The sequence below is a fragment of the Castor canadensis genome, chromosome 1 (assembly GCF_047511655.1).
Source record: "Castor canadensis chromosome 1, mCasCan1.hap1v2, whole genome shotgun sequence".
Lineage (NCBI taxonomy): Eukaryota > Metazoa > Chordata > Mammalia > Rodentia > Castoridae > Castor > Castor canadensis.
Window position 1 is genome coordinate 201,991,816 of NC_133386.1, and position 14,131 is coordinate 202,005,946.

The 14,131-nt window shown below is 52.4% G+C and overlaps 1 protein-coding gene across 1 annotated transcript in view; it reads right to left on the reverse strand.

Moving 5' to 3' along the window:
• Positions 1-11,992, reverse strand: part of Ehd1 (EH domain containing 1) — a 22,916-nt gene extending 10,924 nt beyond the window's left edge. The window contains exons 1-2 of the mRNA XM_020164945.2: positions 11,459-11,992; positions 7,787-7,884 (exon numbers count right to left, since the gene is read on the reverse strand). Of these exons, the coding sequence (XP_020020534.1) occupies positions 7,787-7,884; positions 11,459-11,862 (502 nt within the window). The 5' untranslated portion in view covers positions 11,863-11,992. The remainder of the gene's footprint in view (positions 1-7,786; positions 7,885-11,458) is intronic.
• Positions 11,993-14,131: the final 2,139 nt, after the last annotated feature.

Sequence of the window (14,131 nt, forward strand, 5' to 3'; positions counted from 1 at the left end):
ATAAATAAGAGGATTGTGGTCCAGACCAGCACAGGGAAAAAAAGTGAGACCCTCATCTCCAAAATAAGCAGAGCAAAAATATCTGAGAACATGGCTCAAGTGGTAGAGCACCTGCCTAGAAAATATGAAATCCTAAGTTCAAAGCCCAATAACTAAAAAAAAAAGTGGGTTAAAATAATAAATCTTCTATTTTACCACAATTAAAAAAGAAAGGGAAGCTTCTTCCAGTTTGGGTAAACAGTTCATAAGCCCCTATCATGAAAATACCCAACACAAAAGAAAGGGCTGGTGGAGGGGCTCAAGTGGTAGAGCACCTGCCTAGGCAAGCGTGAGGCCCCGAGTTCAAACCCCAGTGCAGCTCCCCAGCCCCTCAAAAAAAGAAAGAAAGGGAGAAAACATCCTGGGAGTAGGGAAGAGGGGAGAAGAATGGGGAACAGAGGAAAACCAGACCTGCCCTGGGTAGCCAGGAAGAGCCACTTGGGAAGTGTGACTATGGGTGACACTATCAGGAGCTGTGGCCATTTCCACCAAGCCTTCCCCACCTGCCTACACTCAGGAGTCCGACTCTCACCAGGTACTGCTGGCCACCCACAGGTTGGCCCTCCTGACAAGAGAGGGACCATGCTTCCTGACACCAGCCCAGAGGTGGTGGGACTGGGCTTTGAACTCAGAGGTTTACACTTGCAAAGCAGGGGCTCTACTGCTTGAGCCACACCTCCAGTCCATTTTGCTCTGGTTATTTTGGAGATGGGGTCTCAAGAACTACTGCCTGGGGTTGGCCTCAAGCCACGATCCTCTAAATCTCAGTCTCCCAAGTAGCTAGGATTACAGGCATGAGCACAAGCAGCGGCAAGCAGAGCTGCTTTGATGTGCACGTCCTACCCTGACACCCTCCAGACACAGGTAGTTCCAGAAGCGGGGGAAAGCTGCTTCACACATTCCAAAAGTTTCTAGAACACAGAACAATGGAGGGTTTGTCTCCAACAGACTCTTGTTTCCTGCCATTCAAACTGTGTGGGCCTCGCTATTTCTCACCAAAACGCCCCACCACACACGCTTCTACCCCGCACTGGCCTGGAGACAAGAGCACAGGAGAGCAGAGACTAGGGAGCTGGGAACAAATGGCACTGGGAGGACTTGCTCCGAATCTCCCCATGCTGAACTTAAGGGACTGACTTCTCCAAGTAGCACAGAAGTTAAACGAAGGGGCCAACTTACCCCTAAGCATTTACCCCAGAGAATGAAAGCCTATGTCTGCACCAAGTGCTATACACAGGTGCTTACAGCAGATTTTATTCAACTGTCCCAAACTAGAGAACAATGCCCTCGGAGAGGTGAGCAATAACCATGCAAGTTCACACAAAGGGGTGCAACCCAGCCACAGAAAGGAGCCCCCCTTAGCTGGGGATGCAGCCCAGCAGCAGAGCATCTGACTAGTGTCCACTCCTGAGTTCTGGGTTCTATCCCCAGCACCACAATTTTTTTTCTTTTTTTTTTTTTTTTTTGGGTGGTGGTGGTACTGGAGATTGAACTCAGGGTTTTGAGCATGCTAGGCAAGTACTCTACTGCTTGAGCCACATCTCCAGCCCAAACCCTTGACACTTTTAAATGCACAGATAAATCTCAAAAGCATCAGGCTCAATGAAATAAGACAGACACAAAAGTCTCCATACTGTACTCCATGTTTCTGTTTATGTGACATTCTGAAAAAGGAAAGCTTTAGGACAAATGTCACATGTTGCCTGGGACTAGGGGTGAGTGACTGCAAAGAGTATGGAGGGGAATGCTCTCTATCCTGGTGGTGGCGGTGGTACTTCAAAAATGGCTGATCTTGACAGGCACAGTGGCTCCCACCTGTAATTCCAGCTACACAGGAGGTAGAGATCAGAAGGATTAAGGTTCATGGTCAGTTAGGGCGAAAAGTTAGTGAGACTCCCCCCATCTCAACAAACAAGACATGGCTGCCATCCCAGCTACGCAGAAGACATAGGGAGAAGACTGCAGTCTGAGGCCAGTCCTGGTAAAAAATGCAAGGGACAGCTAGGCGCCAGTGGCTCACACCTGTCATCCTAGCTACTCAGGAGGCAGAGATCAGGAGGATCACGGTTTGAAGCCAACCGGGGCAAACAGTTCATGAGATCCTATCTCGAAAATACCCATCACAAAAAAGGGCTGGAGAAGTGGCTCAAGGGGTAGAATACCTGCCTAGTAAGTGTGAGGCCCTGAGTTCAAACCCCCAGTCCAGAAAAAGAAAACCACCACCAACAGCAAAAAAAGCCAAAAGAGTGGATCTTGCTACATGTAATGCAGATCTCAGTAAGTCCAGCCTCTAGGTAAGCATGCAGACAGTGGGGAAAAGAGCATCGAGCCCACAAGTGGACTCTGAACCCCTACTCCTAGGAGGCACTTGCCTCTCGGGGTTGCCTGTTTCCTGTCTGTAACATGGAGACAGAAGTTTCCACCTCGGGCTGCTGGGAAGGCGGAGTGAATGCCTGGCACACCATGAGCACTTCGTAAATGTTTGCTCTTATTTACTGGCACAGGATTTATATTTCGGGCCCAAGAAGCTCAGATTGTGATGGCATCTAAGGCGTGAAGAATGCCTCGTACCCCAAATATAAACCGAGCATTTGCAGGCGCTCGGGCCAGCTGCTCCCCAGCCTGCCGCCACTCACAGCCTAGGGAACAGGTGCCAAGGCCAGCACAGCCTGGTACGACGCCTCCACAGGCAGAGCTGGCGCGCCCCAAACAGAGTGCAGCCAAAGCAGTGGGAGTAGTAGGTGGGGGTCAAAGGCTTGGGGAGGCTGGATGTGCGAACCTGGGCCTGGGCAGCCCTCAGGGCGCTCTGGAATCTGAAGGGGAACCCCAGCTGAGGTGGGGCTGCCCTCATGATCCTCAGAAAAATAGCCAAGTCTGGGAATCCCTGGAGTTTTCAGTCTCCTTATTATGAATTGTCTGACATTTGTTGAACACTTAACTACACACCAGGAACTAGGATAAGAGCCCGGTGTGGGATAAACTCCTACAACTGATCTCGATGACCCAAGAGAGGCCGCTTTGTTGTTCCTGGGCTGGTGATGTGGGGCGACAGCACTCTTGGGACCCCTCAACTCCTGCAATAGTGACCTTGCCCTTCTGGCATTATCTGCACTGTGGACACCCTGAACCCAAGAGGGACACAGCACTGGGCCTTGCCCCAGGCTTTGAGCAACCCCTTGGAGCATCCTATGGTCTGCAAAGCACCTGGTGAAACCGGCCTGCAGTCAGTGGTGGACAGGTCAGGAGCTAGTCAAAGGACAGGAGGGCAGCTCATGGCACAGCCCCATTCTGGGTCACTGGACTCTAAGCTGAATGGACAGGAGTCTCAGATGGGTAGGCCCAAACTTACTATTGGATCAGGACAACTTGGATGGAGCCTGGAGACCATGACAGTTGGCAAAACACAAGTGAGAAGTCAGGGAACAGCCAGTGTGGGTCAGGGTTCCATGTGCCCTCCACAGATGGCCCAGCGGTATTCTCCGGCTGGAGGCAGGGGACAGGGACGAGGAAGAGATGCCAGCATTGCTGTGCAAGCCCCAGTCCATTCTGGAGTTGGCATCTAACCTTGGTGGGGCAGTAGCAGAGGACATCCTCTGCATTTAGAGAGCTCAGCCCAGTATAGGAACCATCCAAAAGGATCAAAGAGCCATTGGGCCTCAGCTCTCAGAACTCCACCCAGAGGTGGCCTTTCTGTGTAACACAACCCTTGCTGGGTTCAAAATTTTCACTGACACTTGCAGGCTGTTGTGTCATCTGGGCCATCAATGAATGTTCCTCAGCTGCTTCCTCATCTGAAGGGCTGGGCTTCCTGACAGACACAGCTGCTTGGATGATAACTAAGGTGTGGGGGTTGGGAGTGGCGTGTGGACAGGGCAGTGCTAACAGGAAGGTGGGCACCAGGCTGGCCAGGTCTCCATCTCCTAATACAATCTGAGGCCACAGTGCCTCTGAGGACACAACTTTTGAGGGGTAAACTGAGGCAGAAAAGTTACACCTCAGCTTACTCACACAGTGACAATGTAGGGAGTACACTGGTCTGGCCTGAGTACACTTCCTGCCACTGCTGGAGGAGAAGACCCTGCTTCCAGGCACCATGTGATTATGCAGGTGGTCATGACCCCAGAACACCAGCCCCACCCTCTGAAAGTCCCTTATCAGTCACATGGACAGCACTCAGGAATGAACTGCTGTCCCCACAGTCACCTTTCTCTGCTGACAGAGGAGAATGTTATCTTTAAAGTCATTCAGAAGATTAACACAACAGACAAGAGCAGCCTGAGACCCCAAAAGGGACCCCTTCCCTTCCCTGAAGCAATTCTCAGGGGTCCCTGGCAGAGCCTGGGCAGCATCCTGACTGCTCTGGTCCCCATGGCCCCACCTTCTCCTCCATCCATACTTCTTACACATATTAGGGACCACAGGGGAAGGGGAAAGGGAAAGGAGCCAGGAGGGGCCAGCAGACGGGTAGAATGAAAGCAAATGTAATCAGTGACACTAAAGTACAAGAAAGTACAAGTGACCCCTTCCACAGGGATGTTGTTTTTCAGAGAAGGGGTGGAAGCCTGCAGCAATGTGTCCCACTTGCCAGACCCCATTGGGCTGATCTATCTTTCTGAGAGGGAAACACCTGCTTTCCACATTGCCAGCAAAAGGAGCCTGGAATGCACTGGCCTGTTCTGACTTCCTCTGCACACAGGGCATATGGGGCCTTTGCGTGACTTCTGGGCAGAGTCTCTGAGGAAAAGCCCACCCCCTTCTGTGTTCACCTGGTGGGGTAATTCTGAAGTCCACACTCAGCACCTCTAAAAGGTACCACAAAACACCCTACATCAATTCCTAACTGAGTAATGTTTAATAATACATATTTAAACCAAACCTCCAGGACTATGTAGGGAAAGGAATTTTCTACAAAAAAACTGGTTTGATCTTGCCATTTCCCAGTGAAAGCCCTCCTCCAATCACAGTGCCTTTCTCTTTCCTCCCAGGACGCAGCTGGGGAGCCTTCTGTGGATACAGGGAATCCTGGCTGCAGAGATCCAGAGGGCCTCATCTGCGACCTGGAGGGCACAAAAGGCCCCACACAAGGCAGAGCAGGGCCAAGCATGAGGCCCACTAGGCAGGCGGGCCACTTGTCTCTTACAAGCTTGCACCCCATGTGTCACCTGCACCGGCTACTCAAGGACTGGGTTTGCCAGGGACTCCAGGGTCTTTCTGGTCCAGCCACAGGTGTTACTGGAGCTGAGGGTGTGGCCCAGAGGTAGGGTACTTGCTCGGCATGCACCAGGTTCTAACTCCATCATCAAAAAACTCAAACCAAAACCACCATCTCCCCATTGCCAAGGCTACTTAAGCATCACTCTGATGCCCAAGAAATAGCAAGTTTAGACCCTGTCATGTCACGCCCAGTGTACAGACCAGGAAAACCAAGGCAGTCCAAGCTACTAAACTAAGCTCTGAAGACACAAGGCTGAAGCACCAAAGACAGCGGAGCAAAGGGTCACACAGTGGCACAGGTGAGCTTCATCTGAGCTCCTTTTCCTTCTTTGTTTTTGGTGGTACTGGGGGTTGAACTCAGGACCTTGCAGCTTGCTAGATAGTGCTCTACCACTTGAGCCATGGTCCCAGTCCTTTTGCTTTAAGATTTTTTTTTCTTTTGCTATACTGGGGCTTGAACTCAGGATCTACACCTTGAGCCACTTCACCAACCCTTTTTTGTGAAGAGTTTTTTCAAGATAGGGTCTCATGAACTATTTGCCCGGGCTGGCTTTGAACTGCCATCCTCCTGATCTCTGCCTCCTGAGTAGCTAGAATTATAGGCGTAAGCCACCAGGGCCTAGCTGCTTTAGGTATTTTTAAGATAGGGTTTTGCATTTCTGCCTGGGGCTGGTCTTCCACACAGCTGGGAATAGAGGGGTGTATCACCACACCTGGCTTGTTTATTGAGACAGGATCTTGCTAAAGCATCTTTTTCAGAAGACAAGGGCCACAAGAACCCCAAATTCTTCCCCTCCTATATCTTACCTCAGGCAATGAGGACTTACACTAGCAATGGCATTCCAGTGAGCTATCAGAGCTGTGTATACCTAGAAACCAGCTGGAGCCTCAGGCCAGCCAAAAGATAACGTTATAGGCCCCAGACAAAGACCAAGATGCTGCAACAATGAGGCAGGTGGAGAATGAACTCCCTTTATGGCTCTTTCTCTTTTCTTTTTTTTTTTTTTTTTTTTGCAGGACTGGAATTTGAACTCAGGGCCTCACATTTGCTAGATAGGCACTCTACCACAAGTGCCATTCTGCCAGTACAGTATTGCTAGGAGGGTGCCTTATCTCACTTGAGATAAAACCCCAGGCAGGTCTTTCTCTTTAAGAGTAACTTATTCAGAGTTTCTGGCCTTTGCTCTGGAAAGCAATAGGGCTTTGGCTTATCAGGCATTTTCTTAAAACCAGGTTGGAATAATAACTGCAGTAAGAAAGAAGAAATCTGGCCCTGGCTTTTCAAAAGCGGTCCCCAAATCTGTCCTCTACAACTCCTAGGAGCATCAGCCTCTCCCTGGGGCAGGGAGCCCAAAGCTTAAGTGGCATCTTGATGCATTTAGAGACAGCCTGCTTCACTGCACTGTTGCAACACTATGTTGGCCAGGGCCCCCACCCCTCAAAGCCACAGCGGACATCCCCACACACCCCAAATCCCAGGCTGCTGGCTTCAATTGCAAGGCTCTCACCCGGGACAGCCCAGAGGGCAAGGGCCACAGGAAAGATGTGCTAGTTAATGACAAACCCAGCCACTGGGCCTCACACCCTCCTTGAGTCTCAGGCTTCTTCATTTTCCACTTTGCAGCTGCAGATTCCACTTACTGAGGCCCTTGTGCTCCCCTTAGAAGGCCCTTACTGCCCTGCAGTAGGCACCCACTCTGCTACACAAAAGGAGCAGGGTCAGAAACAAGACCCAAGCCAGGCTCATCCTGAACAACATCCTCCAGGCAAGCAGGTTTGAGGTCCCCCAGTCTTTAGGATCAGTGCAGGGATTTAACCACCCAAAGGCAATACCAAGAGGTATTATGCCTATGTTTAAGGAAATAAAGTTCCATGTCCTACAACAAAATTTAAAAAAGTCTAAAAAGAAAAAAACAGCATGGCAAAACCTAGATGGTACCTGGCACAAGGGCAAGGGGCCCAGGCACAAATGCCCAGCAGGGAACCTCCTGCCCCATTGCAAGGCCTCCAGGGAGGCTGGGGACCAGCAAAAGCTGAGTTAACATAGCACATTTGCATTAGCTGAAAGTAGTTCACAACCCTGCTGGTTTCTCTGTTTGCCTAGCTGGTTCTTATTCTCTGCTAGGAACTTACTGGCTCTCAGAGGGAACACTTTTAAATGTAAACCAGGCTAAGTAGCCACAAGTGGCCAGGGGCTCTTCAAGTCAGCAGTGGTGGACACCAGCAGCAATTCCCTGCCACCTCACTGCATGGCCCAAGGCCACATCTGCTGTTTCCAGCATGGTCCTCAGGTTCAAAAACAGTGGCCACACAGAATGGACTGTGCCCTGCCTCAGCTGCCCTTGTCACCTGAGCACAGGGAGGAGAGAAGAAAGCAGCTCCAGCCAGCACTATGGAAGTGGGAGGCTTACATTAAGATGCTTCTCACCAGGACACATGATTTAGAAAGCCTCATGCTGGATGGAGCCTGTAGGCAGCATGGGGCCTGGCCACCCACATCCAATGGAGTACGATGGCCTGGGCGCCTGTTTACCTCGGCTGATGCGCTGCTTCTCTCCGGACAGGATCCCGGGAGTGTCAATGATGCTGATGCTGTCCAGGACCGGGTTGGGCAGCTGGGCGCACATGAACCTACAGGAGAACAAAGCCAAGTGGAGCCATCAGGAGGGGCTGTTGCTCCTGTCTCCACCCCAGCTTCCTTCTGAGAAGCATGGAACTTGCTAGAGCCTTCCTAGTAGCTTACTTTGAGGGTGACTGGCAAATTGAACTTTCTTTTCTTTTCCTCCTTCCCTCCTTCTTTCTTCCCTTTCCCCTTTTTCTCTTTCTTTGCAGTGCTGGAACCCAGGGCCTCATACATGCTAGGCAAATGTTCTATCACTGAACCGCCCTCAGTTCCTGGACATTCTTGCTTTTTTTTTTTGCGGCCCTGAGGCTTTAACTCAGGGCTCACGCCTGCTCTACCACTTGAGCCACTTCACCAGCCCCCAGGATGTACTTTCTTAACCAGAAATGCAAACAGAGGCCCCACTGCCCCAGCCCTTCCCCCCCAGAGTTCAAGAGTTCAACTTCCCAGTTGCTGACCTGTTGGTGAAAGCTGTGTGAGCCTAGATCACCATTCGGTTCCAGAGGGAGACAGAAGCATGACACTGGGACATTGCAATTTCATATTAAGGTTTTCTATCATTTGGCTGAATTCCCACACACCACAGAGAGATGGTCACTTTCTATTGCTGCTGGGACCAGCCCTCCCCTTTTACCCTGGTGAAGGGACTGCAAGAGGCCACCAGTAGAAGCTAAGGGACTGCACAGGCTAGCTAGTAGTGGGGACGGAAGTACAGACAAGACAAACCCTTCCTAGGAAGTCAAAGCTGGCCTAGGAAGACTCAAGGCACAGGGGAGATGGGAGACCCCTAGGGAAAGATTTAGCTACGTGCCTGAATTCCATGCAGAGCTCAGAGCCCAGAAGAGCCCAAAAGAGCAAGGCTGTCTCCGCCAATAGCAGGATTCTTTACTGGACACGGAAAAGGCTCCTTTAAAAACCTCTCTGAGCAAAGAAAATGCAAACCCACTGTCTGTAGGACACAGCTCAAAGCTGTTCTTCTAGCAGTGGGGAGAACTAGGGCTTCTCAGCTTTTTCTGTGGCCCACAGGCTGGGGGCAGGTGGCCAGGGTGAGAGGTGCCCTGTCTCCAAGTGCAACAAAGCAAAACCCAGCTGACCCTCAGAGAGAGCAAAGCCTGAACCTCATCCTCACTAGGTCAGCCTAGAGCACAAATGTTCCAAGTCACTGGGTGAGAGACCTGGGGCTCGCTGCAGAGAGGGTGACAGAAGTAAAGGAAGGAAACAGAAGTGGCCCTGAGAAGCACCATAAAAATACCCAGTGAAGGACTGGAGGTGTGGCTCAAATGGTAGAACATCTGCTTTGCAAGCACAAAGCCCGAGTTCAAATCTCATCCTACCAAAAAATTAAAATTAAAAAAATTAAAAACACCCTGTGAAGGAGCTGATGGAGCATCTGCTGAGTCCAGGGTAAACTGAGAAGCAAGAAAGGCAGGCAGCAGTGAAGATGCCTCAGATCCCAACAAGGATATAGATTTCATCTCACAAGTGGACAGCCCCAGTTAGGCAATGAGTCTTCAGGAACCACTCTCAAGACTCCCTGATTACACCCCGCCTCAGTCTGCTCCATCTAATTGCATCTCAGAACAGTCACTCAGGAGAAAGAGGCTGGAAAGTCAAGTTCGTGACTCAATGGGTCCCTTGAAGAGTGTGGGAAGGGGCTGTATCAGCCAGAGAAAAGCCCCCTTTGTTGTACTCTCCCTGGCAGGCAGCACCTGTGTTCCATAAATCCTGACCCAGCTGGGGCCTCAGCCCTGCTGATAAGGCCCCCCGAGCATGGTGCAAGCATTCAGGGACCCTCTAGAGATGGGGCAGTGGCAAGAAGGAAATAAAAGTGTGGTTCTCAGATCTAGAGGGACCCATATCATCAAAGGGACTGTCTGACCAAGTGCTCCCGAGTTGCTCCTTTGTCAGGTAGTGTCAGGGGTGAGTGCAGGAAGGACAGGCAGTAGGTGCTGCCTTAACCATGACAAATTGCTGGGTCCTCTGAGTCTCTGAGATTCTCTGAACCCAGGTAGGGGCTACTGAGATGATGTCTAAGATCTTCCCAGTTCTGAAACTCTAGGTTTCCAAAGGCAGAAAACTAGTCATGTGCCCAGATGCTCCTTTCCAAAAGATCTCCCCTCACAACCACAGGAACACATAAGGACCCTTCCTGTCAACTCCGAAGTCCTTTTGTGGAAGCAGAGCCATCAAACTTCCTACAAGCCCCAAAGCTCCCAGCAACCATGGTTGAGTCCATGGCTAAATAGGACAAGCATCTTCAGAGAAAGGCTCCAGGTTAGAGAACCAGAACTTCAGGAGCCTTGGCCCAAAGGGCTTTATTCAACCCTGGGCCTGCCAGCAAACAGCATTAGCATAAAACAGAAGGGCTGAAATGCCTGGAAGGGACAAAAAGACAACATTAAAGGTCAGCTTGTGAGAGGAGGCAGGAGGCAGGAAGGCAGGAGGCAGGCCTGGCCACAGGCTGGGCTCTGGGACAAGCTGGCTCGCCCTGTGCAGCTGGACAGCGTCTGGAAAGGAATGTGGTCATGGAGGGTGGAGACCTGGAAAGCAGGATTCAGATTCTTTCCTAGGCTCGTCCCCTGACGCAGGCTGCTGAGTTCGAAAGGCATGTGGAGTCACTCCTTGACAGGGAACAGAGAGGGCAGGGTCCATGAGGTTCTGCAGTCTGGCTGGGGGTGGTGGGGGAATGCCTTGAGTTCCTTTAGAGAAAAGTGAGCCCAGGCTGTGCAACTCCCTAGAGAGGAGGGAACGGCATTGTCTCATTCACAGTATGGCGAAGGTAGAATCTTGGAGCACTACTCTCCTTACGAAGAGGCAGACCTCACCCCTTTAACTAAGGAAATCAAGAGCAGAGCAGGTTAAGGGAAACGTCTACGGACTCTACAGAGGAACAGAGGGTCCAGATCTCATTTCAGGGCTCTCAGAGCCACCACCTTCGAAGTCCCTGGAGGCAACACTGACCCATTAATAGCTGCCTTTGGGAAAGGTGTTCAGACACCATCTGTCCCCTGCCTCCAAGGGGTTGCCCCAAATCTGCAGGCCATAGGGTATCTTTCTTGCCTCCCCTACACAAAACCATTGGTCCCAGGGGAGGTAAAACACATACATACCACCAAAGAGAACAGCCAAAAGTCTCATGGGTTTCCCATGACACTTAAGAAACAGACCCTGGAGGGGAGACATTGATTTGAATGAATTAGGTGAGTCCAGTCCCAGAAAGGAGGTGGAGACCAAGAAAGGGAAGACAGCATAGGCTCATCTTCCTACAGCCTGTCCCTGGCTCTGCGAGAAGTGGGGCTGGGGTCTGCGGGAGAGTTTGAGAGTTAAACTGATGACCTCAAGGATTCTGGGGGTGACGGAAACCAGAACAGTGGGCGATGCCCACTCCCAGCCCCCCAGGTGGGTTTGGATAGGTTTCTGTGTGACACGGCAGGGCCGCTGCTCCTGGGAGTGGTCGCCCAGAGTCTGGCCGGGGCCTGGGAGACAAAGGATGGCGAGGACGATGGCCACGGAAGGCCAGGGCCGAAAGTTCGGGGTCCTGGCCCCGGCCGCCCCTCGCGCCCCGGGGTAAGGGGTGGGTACCTGTTGAGGAAGGCGTTGCCGAAGGCGTTGAGCTTGCGGAAGGGGCGCCGCGGATCCACGACGAGCGCGTTGCCCGGCACCACGCCCTCGGTGGGGCCGTGCATGACCGCGATGAAGGAATCGGTGGTGGGCTCGGGCCCGATGCGCATCCCCGGGAAGTCCTGCTCGATCAGGTGCCGGATAAAGGTGGTCTTACCCGTGCTGTACTGACCCACTAGGAGCACCATAGGCTTGTTGTCGAAGTCAGCGTCCTCCAGCGCGGGCGAGTGGAACTCGTGGAAGCGGTAGTGCTCCTCCAGGGGCAGCAGCTTCTGCGCGTACAGCTGCCGCAGCCCCTCGGCCACAGTCTGGAAGAGCTCCGGCTCCTTCTTGCGGCGGGCATCCTTGCTGACCCAGCTGAACATGCTGCCGGAGACGGGACTGGCTACTGAGGGACAGACCAGCGGCTGAAAGGAGGGTGAGAACACTCGGCAGAGGAGGGGCGGGCCGGCCGGCCGGCGGAGAGCGGCTGGCTACGGCGGCGGCGGCGGGGCAGGGGGGTGGGGCGGGGAACGGCCCGCACTGCGCAAGCGCAAGGCTCGCAGACGCGCCCTCTGCCGAATGGAGCTCGAGCCTCGCCGAGCGCCCTTTATAGGGTCAAGCCCGGCGATGCGCGCCGCCGCCGCGGGGCCAGCCGGGGAATTGGAGTGGGAGGGAGGTGCCCCTCCTGGTCCTGCCCCCAACTGCGTGCCACGTCCTCCCCTCCCCCGCCTCCCATTGGCTGATTTCAAATCTCGCGAGCCCATGGCCGGGGTGCCGTGGCAACTGCACCTGTTTCGCCCCGCCCCTCACGGGAGGTTCGCGGAAGTGCTGTGGTTGGGAAGTGCTGGGGCCGGGACATGTCGAAGCTGCTCACATTATCTGAGGCCCTCTACACCCCGCCGGAGGACTCCAGTTGGATACCCTAGCGCCCCATCTACGGGCCCCAACCACAGTGCTTCCCACGAGCTGCCCTACTCCTCCCACCGGCTCAGAATCCCCAGAAGCACCGGAGGACCTTGGGAGCCCGGGCGCCGCCTCTTCATGCCGGCTTCCCTGACATACAACTCCCTCTTCTACCCTCGTCTTTTATCTGTTCGGGGGAGAGAGAGACGGGTGAAAGGTAGTAGAGGAAGCTGAGGAAGTAGAGAATCCAGGGCGGGGACTGACCTGGGAGAGAAAAATTGGGAGGAGTGCGATGGGGAAAGTCACACAGCAAGAAAGAAGCCTGACCTTCCGTCTGGGATTAGGGGCTGGGATTGGGAAATGGACACAGCAGTGCAGAAAAACATAAATGATGTGTCCTGATGAGGTCTCCCCAGAGAGACTGCAACTGGCGGGGCGGGCGGAGATAAAGAGGAAGTTGAAGTCCTCTGGCCACTAGTTTTGAAGAAGTGAAATCGGAAATTCCCTATGTGAGGAAGAGGGGAAATGTGGGGCAACAATAAAATCTTGTGGGAATTTAGGGGAAATTAAGAAGCCCAAATACTTCCGCTTTCCTGTCAGGGACACCACCAGTTAACCATCTTTTGTACCGATCTGGACCCCAACCCCCACTTAATCAGTTCCTGGCGTTCCACTGGGCTCAATCCCCACCATCATCCCTGCCACACCTAGGCCCCCTTGGCTGTGCAGGCTACTGAGAATCTTCAGTGGGTGATGTCGGAGCTTTGAGGTCTGTGATTGTTAGGTAACCAGTGTCAGGTCACCTAAGTGGGAGGGAGACCTGGGAGCTGTTTGAGAGGTCTAAAGTGAACCTGGGGAGCAGGTCCTGGTGGTACACACATATATGTAGTTCCAGCTACTTGGAGGCCGGGACAGGAGGATCACTGGAGCCTAGGAGTTTCAAAGCAGCCTTGGCAAAATAGAATGTAGTGAAACCCTGTCTCAAAAAGAAAAAGAACACGAGGTCCTGGGTTCAATCCCCAGAACCTCCACCAAAAAAAAAAAAAAGAAAGAAAGAAAAGAAAATGAAAAAAGTGGACTAGGAGTGTACCTCAAGTGGTAGAATGCTTGCCTAGCATGTCTGAGGCTCTGGGTTCAATCCCTGACACAACACACACACACACACACACACACACACACACAATCCCTGACACCACACACACACACACACATGAACCTGGGAACTTGAAAGCCTCCTGTCCGGCTTTCTGGCTTCTAAGAGACTTGGAAGCTTGGAGGGCCAGGTGCCTATGTCAGGGAAGAAAGGCTGGCAGGCTAAGAAGACAGTCAGGAAATCAAATCTAAAAACAAGTGATATGTATATTGGGGGATCCCAGTCTTGTGGGGGCAAGATAGAGGTTTGGTGGCCCGCCTCTGGTGGGCTTCTGTACCTTCTGAGAAAGTAATTGTTGCCTTATCACTCCCTAAACACTAGAGACAGGTTCCTAACTTACTGTTTTCATCAGAGATTTCATTAGCATTTTTTTTGTGTGTGTATGGTACTGTGGTTTGAACTCAGGGCCTATACCTTGAGCCACTCCACCAGTCCTTTTTTTGTAATGGGTTTTTTTCGAGATAGGGTCTCCAGAACTACTTGCCTGGGCTGGCTTTGAAAGGAGATCCTCCCGATCTCTGCCTCCTGAGTAGCTAGGATTATAGGCGTGAGCCACCTGAGCCTGGCTCATTAGCATTCCTTTTGGCCATCACACT